A 17937-nucleotide genomic window follows, 5' to 3' on the forward strand; every position below is an offset into this window, starting at 1 on the left:
TATGAGGTTGTATGTGCAAACAGCCCTCTGGGCATCCTCCTGACTCACACCCCTGAGATACAAGAGAGCTTCAAATGTGCCCTTTCTCCCTCCGCACGCCCCCAAGGTGAGCTAGGATGCCGATCGTGAATAGGGCCAAATAGCATTAAATCAGGGGGCACCCACAAAACAAAATAATCTGCATTTATATCTGCGGAGTAAGGTTACACATGCCACTTCTATTTCTGGGCTCTTGGATAAACACCGATTAGTCTACCGCACTGGACAGGGTTAATAGGAGCTTGTTCGGTGGGCAAGCACGACACCTCAAGGCTTGGCCTCACCGATCGATAGGAAACATTGCTGAATACGTGCACAGTAGCATTACTGTACACAGGCATATAAGTTGGTAGCAGCTGGCAAGTTTTAATTGAGTGTCAATGGACATGTCTGCCACGGTGGGAAGGTCTTTCCATGTAAGGAATGCTCTGCACATAGTCCTTTTGTTTGATTGTTTATTTATTTATGCATTCTGGGAGTTGGGGTGGACTGTGCTGATTGAAACAAACACACCACAGTATGTATAGCAATGCAGAGTCTTCCAGCCAGGGAGCTATAATTTACTGCCTTGTTTTTGATTACTGGAGCACAAGCTCAAGTTTCACAGCTACTCTCTATTTCTGTAAATTCTGTTCAGCAAAACAGTTTTATTTATATATGAAGGAGGTTCACTGCCCTATGCAGAGGTCAGGGGTCAAGGTCAGCAGAAGATGTCACCAAGAGGGAGATTCAATGATGATGGTGATGATAATGATTACACCTACACTAAACCTATATATACACAGAAAAACATTTGTGAGCTTGTACGCTACACACACTGTTTTTTTTTTTTTAAATAACATTTTACATATGCCTATATTTGCAGTAATGTAGGCATACTATGGTCAAAATTAAGACTTTTTACAGTGACATGATGACATGACATGATCATGTCTGATCAAGAATATGTTTGGTCTGTCAATGTGTCCCTATTACAGGCAGTTTCAGAAAGTGAAAAGCCATTAACAGCTGGTTTACCTATAGGGGCTTGTAATTATGTCCAATCAGGCTGCTGTATTCTTAGAACTTAAAATGCATTCAATTTAGCCTTAAACGTGTAGGATCTTTATTCTCATTCTAGGCCATGTCAGGATAAAATAAGGAAACACATTTTATCAAAATTAGTATAATTTACTGACAACATTTCTAATCTAAAGCTAAAAAGAAGAAGAAAAAAAGGCATTTTAACTAAATCCAGTGTCTCCCGATGTTCCCATATAAACACCCACATGTGGCCCCAAGAGCAAACCTGGGAATTTGTAGGACCCAGCAGACCTCCCAGCCCCCGGCTTCACCTGTTCGCATACACATTTCTTCCCCCTTTTTTTCACTTGGGATTGCCTTCCATCGCCCCATGATAATGACCAAAAACCTCATGCCTTTAACAATGCTGTCGTACGCGGGCTGCAGCTTGCTGATCCTCTGTGCGTCTCTCGCTGGTGCCTCCCTGGCCGAGATGGTGTTCCGCTGTCCCGGCTGCACCGCGGAGCGCCAGGCGCTGTGCCCAAGGCTAACCGAGACTTGTGCAGAGATAGTGCGCGAACCGGGCTGCGGATGCTGCCCCGTGTGCGCCCGGCAAGAGGGCGAGATGTGCGGCGTGTACACCCCGAGGTGCTCCACCGGTCTGCGATGCTACCCGACGCCCGACTCGGAGCTTCCTCTTGAGCAACTGGTGCAGGGCCAGGGGCAATGCCGGCGCAAAGTGGACACCGAGACGACCACGTACAGCCAGGAGCACCGGGAGCAAACAAGCGGTCAGTCAGTTTACTGGAAACCTGGTTTTCTTCTATCAATTTTTAATGACACTGTCTAGACTGCAGCCTGAGGCATAGTGTCGAAATTTTGCATTGTCATGAAGGCTAAGCCCAAATCTGTGTAACCATTTTGCACTAGTGGATGCTATTTCTCAGACATTTTCGTATGAAATTACATACAGTTGTGCTTTCAAGTCTGCAGAGCATCCTTTAAGAGCCCCATGACCTTATGCCATCAGAATTAAGCCTACCTACAGATTTGAAATAATCTTGAAGTTTGTACAACCAGCACTTTGTCAGATGTATTATGGTGCATTACATTGCTCATGTCCTTTACTATGCATTTGAGGCGTAACTTCTACTGCAGTAATAGCCTATTTTATGCGTGTTGCATGAGTTATTCTTACACTCATGTTAAAGTCTGTGTTGCATACACCTGCTTATAGTGTTATAAAGTGTATATGTAATGTATATTGTGCGTTGGGGAGAGAGAAACAAAAGGAACAGTTAACCTCAGCTATGCTCCAAACAGCTGGCCCTCCACTCTTTCCCCAACCCCCCAAAAATCTGCCTTTAAAACACTGTAACAGAGAACAAGGTAGTGGCCTGCAAAATTCCCAGAAGTTGTACTGAAACATCATAGTATTGATGTTGACATTTCCACAGGGGAGTGGAGAGAAAGAAACAGAGGGAGACAGCGGGAGGAATGCTGCATTGATTGGAAAAGTGGACTTTAGGCTTTGACCAGAAATAGCTATAAAGTGATGTTGACAGTGACTACATTAACTTGGTTGTCTACCTTGAGCTGGATATGTGCAAGAGGATCACAATGAAGCTCCGTATGGCCTGGAGCCAGCAAAGCTCATGTGGCTTGTGTTTAAATCAGGGCAGGTCACAGCGAAGAAGAAAGGTGAACAGCCTCATTAATTGGCTGATTTTGAAGCTACAAAGACACACACAGTCAATAAGTGTCCAGTGGAGCCAACCGCCGTGTGATTTCTACTCATTTCCAAATCCGTGCTTTGTCAAAGTTTACCTCCAGACTGACACGTGTTTGTTTTGGCACTGAACTCCTGGAACGTAGAGAAACTACCGGAGACGGCATTCAGAGTAAGCTCTGGTCTGGAAGGACTCTCCTGCAGCACACTGACAAAAGGTCAAAAATGCCTCACGACACAACTGTGATGTAATAAGCAGCTATCATAATGACTTAATTCCACATTTATGTAACCAGTGTTTTATTTCTGTAGCGCTCTTCAAACACTAACAGGCGAACAGTAAAGCAGGCATGAATTGCACAGTTGCATAAGCGCAAACAAGAGAACAAAATGCATTGACACATCATGTAAGGGCTTGCTTGCAAGAAGACAATTTGTTCTGTCACTGATTGGGTTTGGGTCAGGCTTCGCTTTGCAGGTTGAAAGGTCTGAGATTTAGTTAAATGTCTCCAAAAAAGAGCAAAAGCTTAGAAATAGGCTCTAGCGGCTAAGGTTGATCCGGATAAAAGCCTTGCTGCAGATGGAAGAGTCATTCCTGACAAAGGCAGAGTGAGTGGTTGAAGTGCAGTGCACAGCTTTCTCAACGTCAAAAGGAAAATATTTTTTTATCAAGAGGAAGCACCGGGCTTTCTTCTTCTTGGGTCTAACTGAAATTGAATTCAAATTTCTAAGTAGAAGTGCAGCCATACCACTGTATCAGCTTCAAAATGAGTTGCTCCATCCAATTCTCCTCTATTTAGGCCATTTGATTTTCATACTATACCACAAAAAGCTTTTCTTTTAAATTGTTGGTGTCACAGATGCTAACTGTTAGTCTCCTGCTTTGTGGTTTGGCCCAGTTTGAGACTACACAGACTTGATTTCCTGTCATAAATTCTTCTCAGATACACAGCAAAAAGAGAAAGCAAGGACATCCGTAGATTTCAGCTCACGGGGGCTGTTGGAATGATTGAGTGCAAACTTGAACGTTCTGGCTACAATCCACTGCATCTCCTTTATTCCCGGCATTGACAGAAAAAAAGGCTGATTATAATGCAATAATTAAGTACGTAGTTGCATTGAGTTGAGCGTGAGGAGCAGTGACTCCTGAGCGGGTTTGACATCCTGGGCAAAGAATCAAAGGATGAAATATTGCAGCTGCTTTATTCGGATGTTTATAAGCCTCAACATCCTAGCATCCTAGTCTTCCTGCTTATTTTATTCCAATTAAATGGCACAGGCACAAATAACACAACCTAGAGCTATTGGACACAATACACTGTAAGGACTAAGTTACATTTCAAATCAGTATAATTAGGTATGAGTTAGTGTCTGATCAAAAGGCCAGCATGAAACCACTGAATAAATCACTTCCTTGAAGAATTCCAAAAACGTACCGATTTTGCCCCTTTGACTACATCTTGTTAGAGGCGGGATTCATAGAGGTGCTAAGAGTGATTTATACTTCTGCGTTAAATCTACGCCGTGGCTACGTACGAAGGTACGTGGAGGCACGGACCCTATGCCGGACCCTACGCCGTAGCATGACGTGCACCTCTCGAAAAATGTAACTAAATGGCACGGCGATGCACGTTGCTCGGCCGTGGCTTGGTAGCGTTGGATTTTCCCCGACTCACTTCCGTGTTCTCTTTCTCCATAAACAACATTAAATCAAGGAGAGGGTTAACTTGTCCTGCTACAGATTTCCCACCGTGGTCAGAAAACACTACGCCTGTAGAGTCAAAGCTAATTGGCGTCACTCTCTCACTCGCTCTACACACACTCCCCACGCACACACACACACACACACACACACACACACACACACACACACATGCCGACCCTGCTATTCTCTTAAAGAGATCGACGCACACACCAAAGCACAAGTATAAACTTCAGGCCACTTACGTAGGCTTCGGCGAAAGCTCTGCGTAAAGCCTCCGCAGAAGCATAAGTCACACTTTACAGCAATTAATAAAAATTAATCTCATGGTCTTATCCATCGCAACTTGCAATCACAGCAGCAGTAAAATCCCTGTAAACTCCTTGATCAGCACTACAAACAACTAAAGAGCTCAAAGGTTAGAGCCAATATTCTTTCGGCCCCAGATTGATCATGTGAGAGAAAAGACCTAGGGAAAGTAAGAGAGGTGGAAATCAGTCAGAGGAGAGGGAATGGGAGATTGCAAATGTGTGGAAGATACAAATTCAGTTTTTATTCAGGTTATTTGCATTCAACCCAAAAGACTTGATTAGGCTCATGATGCAATGTTACATTAATGAAAAACAATATCAGTGGATTTGTTGTTGGAATAGCTACAATAACACTGATACAGCTACAGGACATAATAGCAAATAGGAAAAGAAATCGTCAGTGACGCTTTGAAAAAGTGGAACAATGACCTAATTTAGGTTTTTGTTTGTTTTTAATGAAACTGATTGGATGATATGTACTGGCACTGCGCTGGCTTATTTTCTTCTCTGGTCCTTAAGGCCACAGGCGATTTTTGTTCCCTGTTTTAAATGATCGAAGGAACGGATTACAACATAGTAATTCAGTAACAGATATTGCTTTTATAAATCTCTTAGAAATGAACTCCCCAGAGTGCATAGAACCATTTCAAAATGCAGTGATGTCTTCTTTAGCTCAGCAGGAAGTTTATCAGACCACACTGAAATTTCACTTATGATAGACTCACATTTCAATTTGCAATATCAAACGTAAAGTCTTTGAAAGTGCATTTTTAGTGTATTATAAGTAGGGCTACAAGATGCAGATGTGACAGTACTCCTAATTCAGCAAATAGCCCTTAATGTTTGTGTCTGTGGTCCATGCAAACACGTGTATCCACCAGAACGTATGAATTGTAAACATGAAAATATGAAATTGCACTTGGTTGTAAGTTGAATAAAATACCAAAACCAAATCCTGTGCACTCTGGTTACTCATGGTTTGGTAGAGTATCCTGGGATGGGCTTCTCTGTGATGTGGTGAAAACAGGAGGATTAAATAAGATACTCTAGGGCTGGAAGATGAATCGTAAATGTATCGACTTCGAAATTCTGAAGCTGTTATCGACGTGTTTTCCCATGACGATAATTCCGATAATTTATTCCTGTTGATAGGCTTACTTTCTCCTTAAAAACATTCTACTCCGTGTGTAGTCACGTGACTTCACCCGGACCGGTCAGCCGCACGGAAAGCATAATGGAGGACAACTCAAACACAGAGTCCGAGTCAACTATGCAACTTGTGCCCAAAAAAACGCAGTGTCCGTCGTCTGGAAACATTTTGGCTTCAGAAAAGATGATTTAGAACAACGTGATTAATTGTCGTTCATAGTAAAATGTGCAATTTGATCGTGATTTTGATTTTAGGTCATATCGTGCAGCCCTAAGATACTCCCTTAGGAACCCAGAAACTGATTAAAATGGGTCATTTAAAAAAAATTAAGTCGATTTTTATTCATTCATTTTGAGTTGAAATGTCTCCCTATTCCAAACTAACAACCACAACTTCCCCACTACATTCTCTGTTAATGCACAGTATCACTTGATATTCTGTTCCCACAGAAACCTGGCCTCAATAACGGGCGTTTAGGGTAGTTGTTTTGGCTGCATCAAACCATATGTGACCTCGATAGGGAACAGGTTGATTAACAAAGCCCAAACAGAGTCCATAGTCACTTGAATGTCACACGAATTAGAAAAAGTGATGCTGCCCATTCTTTATTAACAATTGGTTATTCTTCTTCAAAATAACCTTTTGTTTGTGTGTTAATTTTGTCCAAACCTATCCAGTCAGCTTGACATGTTGACAATGAAAAGTTGTTTGTATCAACACTGTTATAAAAGTCGAAACAAAGAGCAAAAATGAGGTGGAAAGAAAAGTGGAAAACTCCTGTGCCATCTGGTCGCTGAAATAACATTGTTAGCTAACAAGGGGCATTCCTGTGTACCTGCGGGGGCATCCAGACAGAGCCCACAGGACTGAAATAGCTCAGAGATAATCCCACCCCACACCTCCACCCTGAGGCTTCTCCAAAAACGGGCATCCGTGCCAAGAATCTCCTCGTGCCTATTGAGATCCAGAATAACTTCCCACCCTCCTTTTTGGTCAAGGGTGATTTAAGACAATACAAACAGTTGTCTGAAATGCTACTGACACTGGAGGGGAAGGGGACGTAGGGCGTTGCATAGACAGGGGATAGTTTCTTAACTTTTTTTAATAGTTTATTGGGCGAGATTTAAAAAAAAATAAATGGGAAAGACCCCTTACATCATATAGAATCTCACTTGACTTGTAATAGCTTGCAGAGCAGGACAAAATCTTTGTTTACATGCACAAGAACATGATTTCGGTCTTATCAATTATTCCCTTATCCTCCTCCTAACAATGGCCATGAGGGTGGAGTCTTCTGCAGTGTCTTCAGAACCTCCATGCAATCTCTTTATTCCCACTTCTGTGTAGGCATGGTGGAGCTAGAGGGAAACTCAGGGGATCCTCAAGGTTATTAGGATTCATCCGCTGGCCAGCATGAATAGCTGTACCAAATATCAAAGCAACCCATACAATAGTTGTTGAGATATTTCACTGAAAAACAAACATGCCAACCTCACTGTGGTGCTAGTGGTAACATTTTGGGACCACCAAAGTCAATAGAATACATCCTTTAATATTAATACAACATTTCATGGTTCTCTACATGGTTGACAAAGATGTTGGCTGTACACATTGATGAATTTTCAGAATGCACCACGTGCAAAACGTGCCAATATGCATTGTTCCCCACCAAAAGCTCTAAGAAGTGTTGTTTAGTAGCTGCTCACATTATGGATGGAAATTAGAGCCTGACCAATATATATATATATATATATTAGGCATTTGCCAGACTATCGGTATCAGCATTTATAATGGTCAATAAATGAATATTTAAAAAATAAAATAAAAACGGACGAAACACCCTTCAACCATGTTATGAGTGTTGGCGTTGCATAGTTTGTCCACCAGAGGGCGCTCTACAAACGTCCCTGTTGGCAACACTCGTGTTTAACTCTTTAAGTTTCATATCTTAAGTTTGTATTTTTATACATTTTATTTATTCGGACTTTAATATATTTTGATGTTTCTCTGTTCTGTTGTGACAATAAAACAAACAAGTTTATTTTTAAACTGCATTATCATATTAGTTTAGTGAGGACTCATAAATAACTACAAATAACTAATAGGGAAATCTGTTTGTGTTTTGTTAAACCGTTTCTTGATTTTTTTTTAAATATATATCGGCCGATATATCGGAATATCGGATTTTTAAATCACCAAATATTTGTATCGATATCGGCCTTAAAAATCCTTTATCGGTTGGGCTGTAATGGAAATGCAAAATAGGACCTATTTTCTTCGTTGATGTGCAATCGTATCCTCTGAATGCTTCTTTTATTCAGTGGTTTTCAAAAGCTAGTGATTAAATGAAAATAGGATTTTATATTTTATCCTTGCGCTATTAGTCTAATTAGTTGATTAAAAAGTTAAAAAGCTGTATTACAAATCCCTTCCTGCCTAATCACTTTTCATTTCTAAGAAAAAAAAAATAGGTGGAATTGTTGATGCCCGAGACTAATTCTCATGTTGTTCTTGTTGTTGCGTTAATGTTGTACTGGTTAAAACCATGCAACCTCAATTTAACTTCAATTTTTTGCTCTAACTTTAGTTGCAGGATATAATAGTCCTCTATACGTTGATGTTATCTATAGGATAATCCCAAGCAGTTTAGCCCTCTCTGTCCACTCACATCCCACATATCTCTCCCACAGTGGTTGAGAATGACTGTCAGTGGTAGGTGAATGTGATGCCCTACTGTACAAGTTCGATGTGTTCCAGCTTGCCTCAGTTCGTGTCCTAGTTTAGGACCCGTACAATCGCCCCGAGAATTCACCCAGCGGTGCCGGTAGAGAGCGAGATGCCTGGCCTTGGATGCCGGAGTGTGTACATACGTGCCAGAGCCTGTCCAAAGCCTGCTTTTAGATGACTGTTGCGGGCCAGAAAGCCTGGAAGGTAAACATATCTGCACTTTGCTGAGTTTGTGTTTCTAGGAAAACAGTCCCACTCGACCTTGCAATGGATGATAGACTACAGCTACTCTTCGCAGTGCCTTTCATCAACTTCTTAAGTGGCGCACAACCTATTTCACACCTCCAGAGCTGCGTTAAAAGCCATATTGAGAGAGAAGACTTTTTCAGAAGAAGAAGATCTTCAGAGAAGATTTCCACATTTCGACATTTAAAGGGATAGTTCAGTTTTGGGTGAATAATATTCCTAACCAGAGTCAGATTGGTGCTTTCCTGATGTATCTGTGTGCATCTTGAATACCTATTTGCACAGGTACAGTATAAGGACCGGTGACATGGATGTCAATGGAATCAAGTAGCAGCTCAACTTAAGACAGGCATACAAAACACCTTTGGCTAATAAATGTTTGAAATTATATAAATTTTCCAACCCAAAAACTAAAACATAACTTAACAAGTTATAATAGTTTAGTTGTGTTGAGTTTATAAGCAGTTCTCCGGGGGGGAATTTCCTTAGAATAACTGCTCCATTTAAACCCAAGTAAATATTCATTCAATATTTATTTATTATGAAAAACTCCATAATTGTTGAATTGTATTGTTGCCTGTAGACAAATTTCACATTTCAGTTCCTCTCTACGAAATGATATGAAACTACGCTACCTGTTGAATATAAGGGTTTTTCTACCTTTGAGAGAAGCTGCTTCTTGATCCCATTGACGTCCACTAACTTTGGTGAGCTAAGCTAACCAGTCAACATCCTTTCAAACTGCACGGCGAGATATAAGAAAGACATCACATCCATGAGTTTGTCTTATAATGAAACACAGGGCTATTTTGTATCTATGGAAATAGGATGGAGCCAGAATGCTGATGTGGTCTGATCTTTCCCTTTTCAACCTTTCCATTCTCCACCACCCGGCCAAGTCTGCCATTTGCTCAGTTGACCAGAATCTAGACAATCAGATATGACCCTTCTGGCCTACGTGCCATCTGGGAATTCGACATGAATCAGATATAGAAAGGAAGCCTCTCGGGCCATTGTGTGGGGATTAACTCAAGCAGTAGACTGGACAGTAGGCCTGCCGCTCTGTTGATACTGCTGATCCCGAGCCCACCGCTGTGGAACGGCTTGGACTGCAGAGGCCTAGCGCCTAATGTGTGTGTGTACATTCGACAGGGGGATCGCTGATTTCGCTGCGTTCAAATTGTGCGCTCATGTGTGTATCTATATGCGATCAGACTGTGTGTTTGAGTGAACATCTCAGGTTTCCTTAGATTAGAGGGAGTGATGGTATTGCACGTGGATAATGCGGGGATTATGTAAGACAGCAAAGCAAAAGGCACCCCAGCCGCCAATGTTTTGTGTCGTGTGTTTATCTGCGCCACTTGTGTGTACGCACACACATGAGAGCACACACCTGATTTCAGTTGACTTTTGCCCCTTTTTGGAAAGAAACTCAGCCTTCAAAGAAAAGCACAGTGTAGCGTCATACGGGGAACTGAAGTCCAACAACACCAGATCTATCTGATGGCAAAAGGCGCCAGCACCTTGTTATTGCTTCGTTTGGAATTTCCTTTCTCCCGTTCTCTCTTAGGCCTTTTGTAATCATATTCTACAACCGGATGGCAAATTTACCTCTTGCGGAGCGCAGAGAATGCCTCTCCAGTCCACCACCACCAGTAACACACACACTCACTTTCATTCTCTCAGTGCGCCTTTCTACAAGTCTGCACATTACAGCTTTTGCCCTTGTATAACTGTAAACTATCCACTTCCTGGCCCACTATTTGACCTTCTCTACTGTCTGTCTGCTTTTTCCCCCCCTTCTTTCCTTTCGGGTGTCAAGCGAGCTCCTGCGTACACGAAATACACGCTCAACTGAAAATCAGTGAAAACAAACACTTTTCTGACATGTACTGTATATTCACATACTCTGGCTAGCTAAACTGAGCTGATATGTGATCATGTTGCTGGCTGAGGCATCATGAAACATTTTTTCTTGTGGTCTAAAATCAGCTGTTTTGGAATGACACTCCTTTTCCACTCCCTCCCTGTCAACCCTCAACCCCTAAGTATGCTCTGTTGTCAGAAACAACATGTTGGGTTGGACCTGATGGCCTCTCACATTGTTTGCTCCATCTGTTGGAAGATATGTTTTTTTTTTTTTGAGGTTGATGTTTAACAAGACTCCAAACAGGAGAGAGGAGACGGTCAAACTGAATGAAAACCGCCTGGAGGAATTACTAGATGGCCACAGGGACTCTGCTGGTGTGACATGCAATGCATTTGTTGTTGGTAAAGGGCAGTGGGAAGTTTGCTACGTGACAAAATATGAATTCCTTGTTCTTTAAGTGTATTTTTAGTTTTATTTTATTGTTGTACAGTGATGACATTTGTGGTTTTCATCATAAGGTGGCATTCAGGACACTGTAAGTTGCCTATTTATTGTCATTCAGGTCTGAGACACATATGAAATGCTTGAACTTCACTGGTTTTTAACTAAGATATAATGTATTTTGGGCTGCCACAGTACTGGATTTTCACATTATAACATACTTTAAATTTAGCATTTAAGCCAGAGGTTCACATATATGAAATTCTAAACCATTTTGGTCATTTTCCACTGCACCCCAATTCACACTGTGACATGTCTGTGATGATTATGATGCACATGGTGATCAGAGGTGATAGCTAAGAGTCTTAAGTATTAGATGTATTGATACCCAATCATTTTGACCTGGCCCGACTGGGATCAGGTCTGTGAAAGCCTCATTTTAGCTTGAATTCATCAAGTAGTCTTCCAAATACATGTTTTTTTTTTTTTGAAAAGTGTAAATCCCTGATGATTTTTTTCATTTACAGTATATCACCGCTTTTAACATCTGCTCATGAAATTAAATCACACCAGTTAGGAAAAAAGCAACCATGGAAACCTAACTGTGACTAAAGACTGTGACTAAAGTTCAGCAGTGGCCAACTTTTTCTCAGCCCACAAGCTTGTTAACGGAGCTGCATGTGGTTGCTTTGCTCTCTGAGAAAGGAATGGATTGTAGTGACTCATTGATTGTGCTGATGCATTTTTTGAGCACTTTAACAGGGGTTTGTACTTTGGACACGTCAGAGCTTGTCCCCCCCACCCCGCCCCAACATTATCTTTAGGGGAAATGTCTGTTGTGTAAAAAATGTCACAAACACAAGAAATATAATTGTACAAAATTTGAACCTAAAGCAAATAAACAACAGGGAGAGAAAATTAGCAATGTCAGCAATGAGAGCAAAGTGTTGATGCGAGATATTCGCTGTAGAGGCCTTGAATTGTGCCTAAATGAAAAGAGAGAAATGCAGAGTGCCTCACAGGCTAGCTGTTATATCCGGGGCGGGGGGAGGGGGGGGGGTGTAGGTGAGCTACAGCTGACGACCTTCCGCAGGTTTCATTTATGTAATTATCATCGGACACACACAGTGGGAGGGACGTCGGGAAAATCTGAAAATTGTGTTTGATATTTCACTCCCATTCAAACCCTCTCGTCTCCACTACTCCTCAAGGAAAGGTGAAACTATTTTGCGTTGTATTTATTTCTTTTTCTTTAATATTTCGAGCATGTAAAAGTCAACATAAAAAAAAGACAACAGCAGTTGTTGAAAACACACCCAACAAAATAGAAGAAAAAAAAAAGTTTAAAAAGAGAAAGAGACAACAGAATTCATTTCATTAGCTTTATATGCGCGACAAAGAGTAGGAAGAAGTATAAACTTATTTAATCCTACCCCTAAAAAATGAAATCATTAATTTACCAAAACTTCGTTTGACATACATGGCACTTATCACACCCATAGTTACCTAATTACACTTCAATACAGTAAATAATTACACAGCTATTTACATAGAATCTTAATCATCTCTCTATAGTATTCTCCTCAATTTCCAAAAATAAACCTTTTAGCGGAGCAGGCCACTAACTTTGTCGCTTTGACAAATGATCTGTGCAATTTAAAGCTTTCAGCTCACTTCCAGCCTCTAAAAGGCTCAATTCATTACCAAAATGACAGCAGGAGGGCAACAGGGCGGCTTAGTGCACGTGAGAGACAGTCCTGAAAAGTCACAGGTTTAAAGCTTTTAGCAGTCAATATGTCCATCAAAGTGTCCTTGAGCAAGACATCAAATCCTGTCCTGCCCAATTTTTTTTTGTCTCTGTTGGCAACACTGTTTTGTCCGTCTATAGTGTGTCACATGTTTTTTTGATCAATGAATTGATGCAGTAGAAATTTGGGATCCTTACGTTTAGAGTTTTTCAAAGAATTTTTGTTGTGTCTCCACAACTGCAGGCGAGGCTGTGGAGGCGCTGCCTGAGCAGGGTGTGAGTGAGATCCCGGCCATCCGAAAGCCCAGCAAAGAGACCACCTGGCTGGGACCCAAAGAGAGTGCTGTGCGCCAGCACAGACAGGAGATGAAGACCAAGATGAAGACCAACAAGGTGGAGGAGGTGAAACCTGCACGGCCCAAACAGGTGAGGCGAGGGCTTTTTCCTTTTTCTTTTTCCCCCCCCCCTCCCTTGATTCTTGGTAGTCTATATCCTCAACGTTCCACTTCCGGGATTGCTCCGTTGCCGACGGAAATTCCGCTAGATTTCACTCATTTAGGCCGGATATCCGTTGCCTTGGGCTTCCTTTGTGTTGGCATTTTAAACTCCGGTGGATTTATGAGGACTATGGTTAACCTTTTCTCAGATCTCTGCAGGGTAAATCCAGACAGCTAGCTAGACTATCTGTCCAGTCTGAGTTTTCTGTTGCACGACTAAACCAACCTTTGAACGTACACATGTTATAATGCTCGCCTAGCTGCTAGTGTGGCACAGCCTAAAACCAAGCTAGACAGAGCAGAGGCCCGAAGAGTTCAGATAGTTGTATCACCATGTCCAGGAGACAGTGCAGAATCAAAACATTACGTATGAAAGACTAATTTGTTAACATTTAAATAACTTACCACTCTGAAACGTCTTGCTCCCCTCTAGGTTGTACGGCTGAGCTAAAGCCATAGGTTATCAGCTTAAGTGGGTTTGTTTTGGATCAAACTAGCGTGCTTGTCAAGTCCCGCCTTACTCTGCTTCTGACTGGCTAGTAGTCTTTGCCTAATTACTGCCCCTTATGCGACCCCCAACAAAGATGGAATAGAAGTGTGATGCCTCACTCGGTAGCTAAAACGGAGTGCTCAACACACAGGGTGAAAAGAGCAGCTGCAGCAATGCGCAGTATGACAAAAATATGGTGTTTTTTGAAAATGAAACCAGTATTCCATTTGATGGATTGCATCTGATACCGATCAATTACATACGATCAGTATCAGCACGGATACAATATATGGGATCATCACAAGACTAAACCATTAGAAAGCACAAAGCAATGTGTGGGTGACCAGAGTTGTTTTATGGACCTTTTTCCCAGCAGACATTTGGACTTAGTTAGTCATAGTTAGGAAAAGCACAGCTGAAACTGATAACCTTAACAATGGCTCAATTCCATCAAGTGTCCCAGTGAGCTATTTCAGTGAGTCAGCATGCACAACACCAGGGCCTCTCCTAAGTGGAATGCAGCCATCATTAATGGTTTTCAATACACCTGTGCTTTTCCTACTATGACATGTCAACATGTCTGCTGTGAAAAAGGTCTATTGTCAGAAAAAAAACAACCAATAACTACTAAATTACTGAAGATAAGAATGTGTAGGTAGTGCAGGTCTTTTTTTGTAAACACCCTTCAGATATGTTAATGTAGAAAAGACCACACTACACTAACTAATTCCTCACACTACTGAGGGAAGAAAAAAAAGGAGTGCAGTGCCGCCTCCTTCTGGAACGAAAGCAGCTGGTGATGTTTGGACACTGCATTGAAGTGTTTTATTGCCATATTTTAATATCATTCAGTGCAGTTAATGCTTGATCATAAGCACTTTGAATTCATTTCAAAGCCTGAGCAGGAAATACAGCAAATGCCAAACAATAATTTTAAGGGGATAAAAACAGTCATGGCACAAAGACGAGGCTTTCATTTTTCTTCCATTCAACACTCCCACAAACTAATGCCCTTTACTCAAAAGGCAGATATTTACTGACCTTAAATACACCTGACCCGCTCTCTGGGACTCACCAGCATTTCTAACCAGCATCGTGGTATTTTCCATCCGCCATAAAAACCATTTAACGGTTATTGCTTTACCAGAAACTTGTAACTGTCTCAACAAGATATTTGGCTCTGTGGAATTGTGAGGTAAACCTGAGGTCACTGGCAAGACTTGTTATTTATTACCGGCAAGAAAACATGATTAATTTGCTCATTACAGAAAGCTCCTTAGCTTTATTATGTGTGTGTTTTATGTCAGAATATGTGTGTGTGTTCCTTTTATATGAGATTTTATGTAGCATGTAGCAAAAATGAGTTGATTGCCTTGCAAACAACTTTTCTGCTGTGTGCATGGATTTTACTCAACTTTTGAAAACAATTTCAAAATCAGATTTGTGATTCTTTTAAAATAAAAAACAAAAAAGTGATATAAAAAAAGGTCAGATCTTATTTTCAAACAAAAAAAACTAATTGGAAAAAGTGATTTCTGTGCACAAAAGTTAGAATGGAATTGGAATAATTTGTGCAGAACATTTTATTGCCGCTATAACGGAAACCTGATGACGCTTAACGCCGCTATACGGGCCCTGTGAACATGAATTGTGTTGTTGTTTTGGCTGTTTTTCCAAGACTCAGTGTCAGCAGGAGCTCGACCAGATCCTGGAGAGGATATCTAAGATGCCCTTCAGAGATAACCGAGGTCCCCTGGAAGACCTGTACGCCCTGCACATCCCCAACTGCGACAAGAGGGGGCAGTATAATCTCAAACAGGTGACTCCAGGCCTTTTGGGGGTAGAGAGTGGTAGGTTGAGAGGGAGTAGCCACCTGATAGTATGCAAGTATTTAGAGGAGAAAAGGTGGGTAAAGCATCATAAGCATCAATTTGGACAAAAATGGGTTGTGTTTTCACAGAAAGTCATATAGTTACCCCTTGAAGTACTACATTTGTCAAACAAGTGTATTTATATTGTTTTATCTTACACTACATCCTCAATATAGTGTTACAACTAGGGCTGGGCAATATATCGATATCGTGATATGAGACTAGATATCGTCTTAGATTTTGGATATCGTAATATCGTGATATGACATAAGTGTGGTCTTTTACTGGTTTTAAAGGCTGCATTACAGTAAAGTGATGTACTTTTGTGAACCTACCAGACTGTTCTAGCTGTTCTGTTATTTGCCTTTTCCCCACTTAGACATTATGTCCACATTACTGATGATTATTTATCTAAAATCTAAGTGTGAAGATATGTTGTTAAAGCACCAATAGTCAACACTAGAATATCGCTGCAATATCGATATCGAGGTATTTGATCAAGAATATCGTGATATCTGATTTTCTCCTTATTGCCCAGCCATAGGTACGACCCTATAAATCAGAGAGTAACCATTGATGTAAAAAACACTGAAGGAAGGATGGGAGGCACTTGTAACAAAAATTATCAGTACAACATATTAGCAAAAACGAACAGAAATGTGCAACGTTGCTCCACAGCAGCGGAGGACAACAACAAACAAAGGCGAGCTTGCCACGGTCTCAGGCAGAGGCCGGTCTACAAGGAAACAAGACAATTGCGTCAGTAAATGATCAAACCAAAACCTAAACTACTAACAAAACCCAGGTACAAGATAGACACCCTCCTTTTGAGGAAAAAGGAGTAAAACCTACTTGCATATGCACTGGACAGAACTGTCTGCTGCCAGCCAGCACAACAAAACATTGCGAGTAGTGGAAGGGCTGAAGTGGTGGGGTTTCCTCTCCTTCATCTAGGTAGCTGGACACAGGTGTGCTCACTTAGCAATCACCAACCTGGGAAAGAGAGGGAGGAGGCACACACACACACACACACACACACACACACACACACACACACACACACACACACACACACACACACACACACACACTAAAAAGACAATCCCTACATAACAATAGGAAAATAGCATTATTTTTGGTAAAAGTAACACAATAATGATTTTTGATGATGCTTAATAGAGCATCTAATTCCAAATACATGTATTTAAATAGAGAAATATATAGAAAAGAACAGGGATCTAAATACAACGTTTGCGCTGTAAAACTGATGAACTTTTGCGGCATATTTTTGCACAAACATGCATATTTGGGGGTTGTCACAAGTATCTAAAATGACGTTAAAAACGTGCAGAAATGAACAACACTGCATTTTGTGTTTCAGTGCAAGATGTCTCTCCACGGTCAGAGGGGCGAGTGTTGGTGCGTCAACCCTCACACTGGCCGACCTATCCCATCAGCTCCCACTGTGAGGGGCGACCCCAACTGCAGCCAGTACCTCACAGAGCTGGAGCTTGAGCTTCCTGACATGGCCCAGATATAATGCGGCATGAAACAAAAACTGTAAAGTACTTGGGAACAAAGAACATCTGAGTAAGCTATATATTATCTTTCCGTGTGTATGTCTCTAGTTCATTTGATGAAATCGTAACCACCAAAAAGGATTAAATGATAGAATCCAGCTTGCTGAGGGTGTAACTGCAGATAATTTGTAGGTGAAGTAAATATCAGGCTCCCTTTTCCTCGTAGATATTCAGTAGACGTCAACTGGTGTGCCGGTGACTTTGCTTTACTAATTGTGACTTTGCTCAGATTTGCTCCGTTGTCCGTGTTTTGTACTGTACTGTATGTGTTGAAAAATGAAAAGTCTTCAACATATTTGTTTTTTTAGGTGTGTTTTTTCCTGTCCTAGCTTGCAGACTACTGTCACGCCTAATTAACAGATAATGCTAATAAAATGGTAATACAGTCAATTTGTGCCTGCCTGTGTTTTAATTTGTAGACATACTTTGAATTTGGTGCATTAATGATTCATTTTATTTGAGAAAAGGAAAGGAAAACTCATGAGGCCTACGTTTTTGAAACTGAAAAGTGGACTTGGAAATTCATCAATCAGTC

The 17937-nt window shown here is 41.2% G+C and overlaps 1 protein-coding gene across 2 annotated transcripts; it reads left to right on the plus strand.

Annotated features, from left to right (window-relative positions):
* Window positions 1–1340: 1340 nt before the first annotated feature.
* Window positions 1341–17792, plus strand: igfbp2a (insulin-like growth factor binding protein 2a). Of its 2 annotated transcripts, none has more exons than XM_078243393.1 (4): window positions 1341–1832; window positions 13209–13390; window positions 15636–15770; window positions 17204–17792. In XM_078243393.1, the coding sequence occupies exons 1-4, from the start codon at window positions 1433–1435 to the stop codon at window positions 17360–17362; spliced, it is 876 nt and encodes a 291-aa protein (XP_078099519.1). In that variant the 5' UTR covers window positions 1341–1432; the 3' UTR covers window positions 17363–17792. The 2 variants fall into 2 exon arrangements, with proteins under 2 accessions (XP_078099519.1, XP_078099517.1); XM_078243391.1 differs by having other exon boundaries at window positions 1343–1832; window positions 15630–15770.
* The last annotated feature ends 145 nt before the right edge of the window (window positions 17793–17937 follow it).

This window comes from Sander vitreus, chromosome 24 (genome assembly GCF_031162955.1).
Source record: "Sander vitreus isolate 19-12246 chromosome 24, sanVit1, whole genome shotgun sequence".
Classification (NCBI taxonomy): domain Eukaryota; kingdom Metazoa; phylum Chordata; class Actinopteri; order Perciformes; family Percidae; genus Sander; species Sander vitreus.

What these genes read in the sequence shown, in the direction of transcription:
- igfbp2a (XM_078243391.1), top strand. Translation starts at nt 1,433, where the DNA reads ATGATAATGACCAAAAACCTCATGCCTTTAACAATGCTGTCGTACGCG. An exon ending in GCACCGGGAGCAAACAAGCG is followed by an intron (nt 1,833 to 13,208) that starts GTCAGTCAGTTT and finishes CCACAACTGCAG; the next exon opens with GCGAGGCTGTGGAGGCGCTG. An exon ending in GGCAGTATAATCTCAAACAG is followed by an intron (nt 15,771 to 17,203) that starts GTGACTCCAGGC and finishes TTTGTGTTTCAG; the next exon opens with TGCAAGATGTCTCTCCACGG.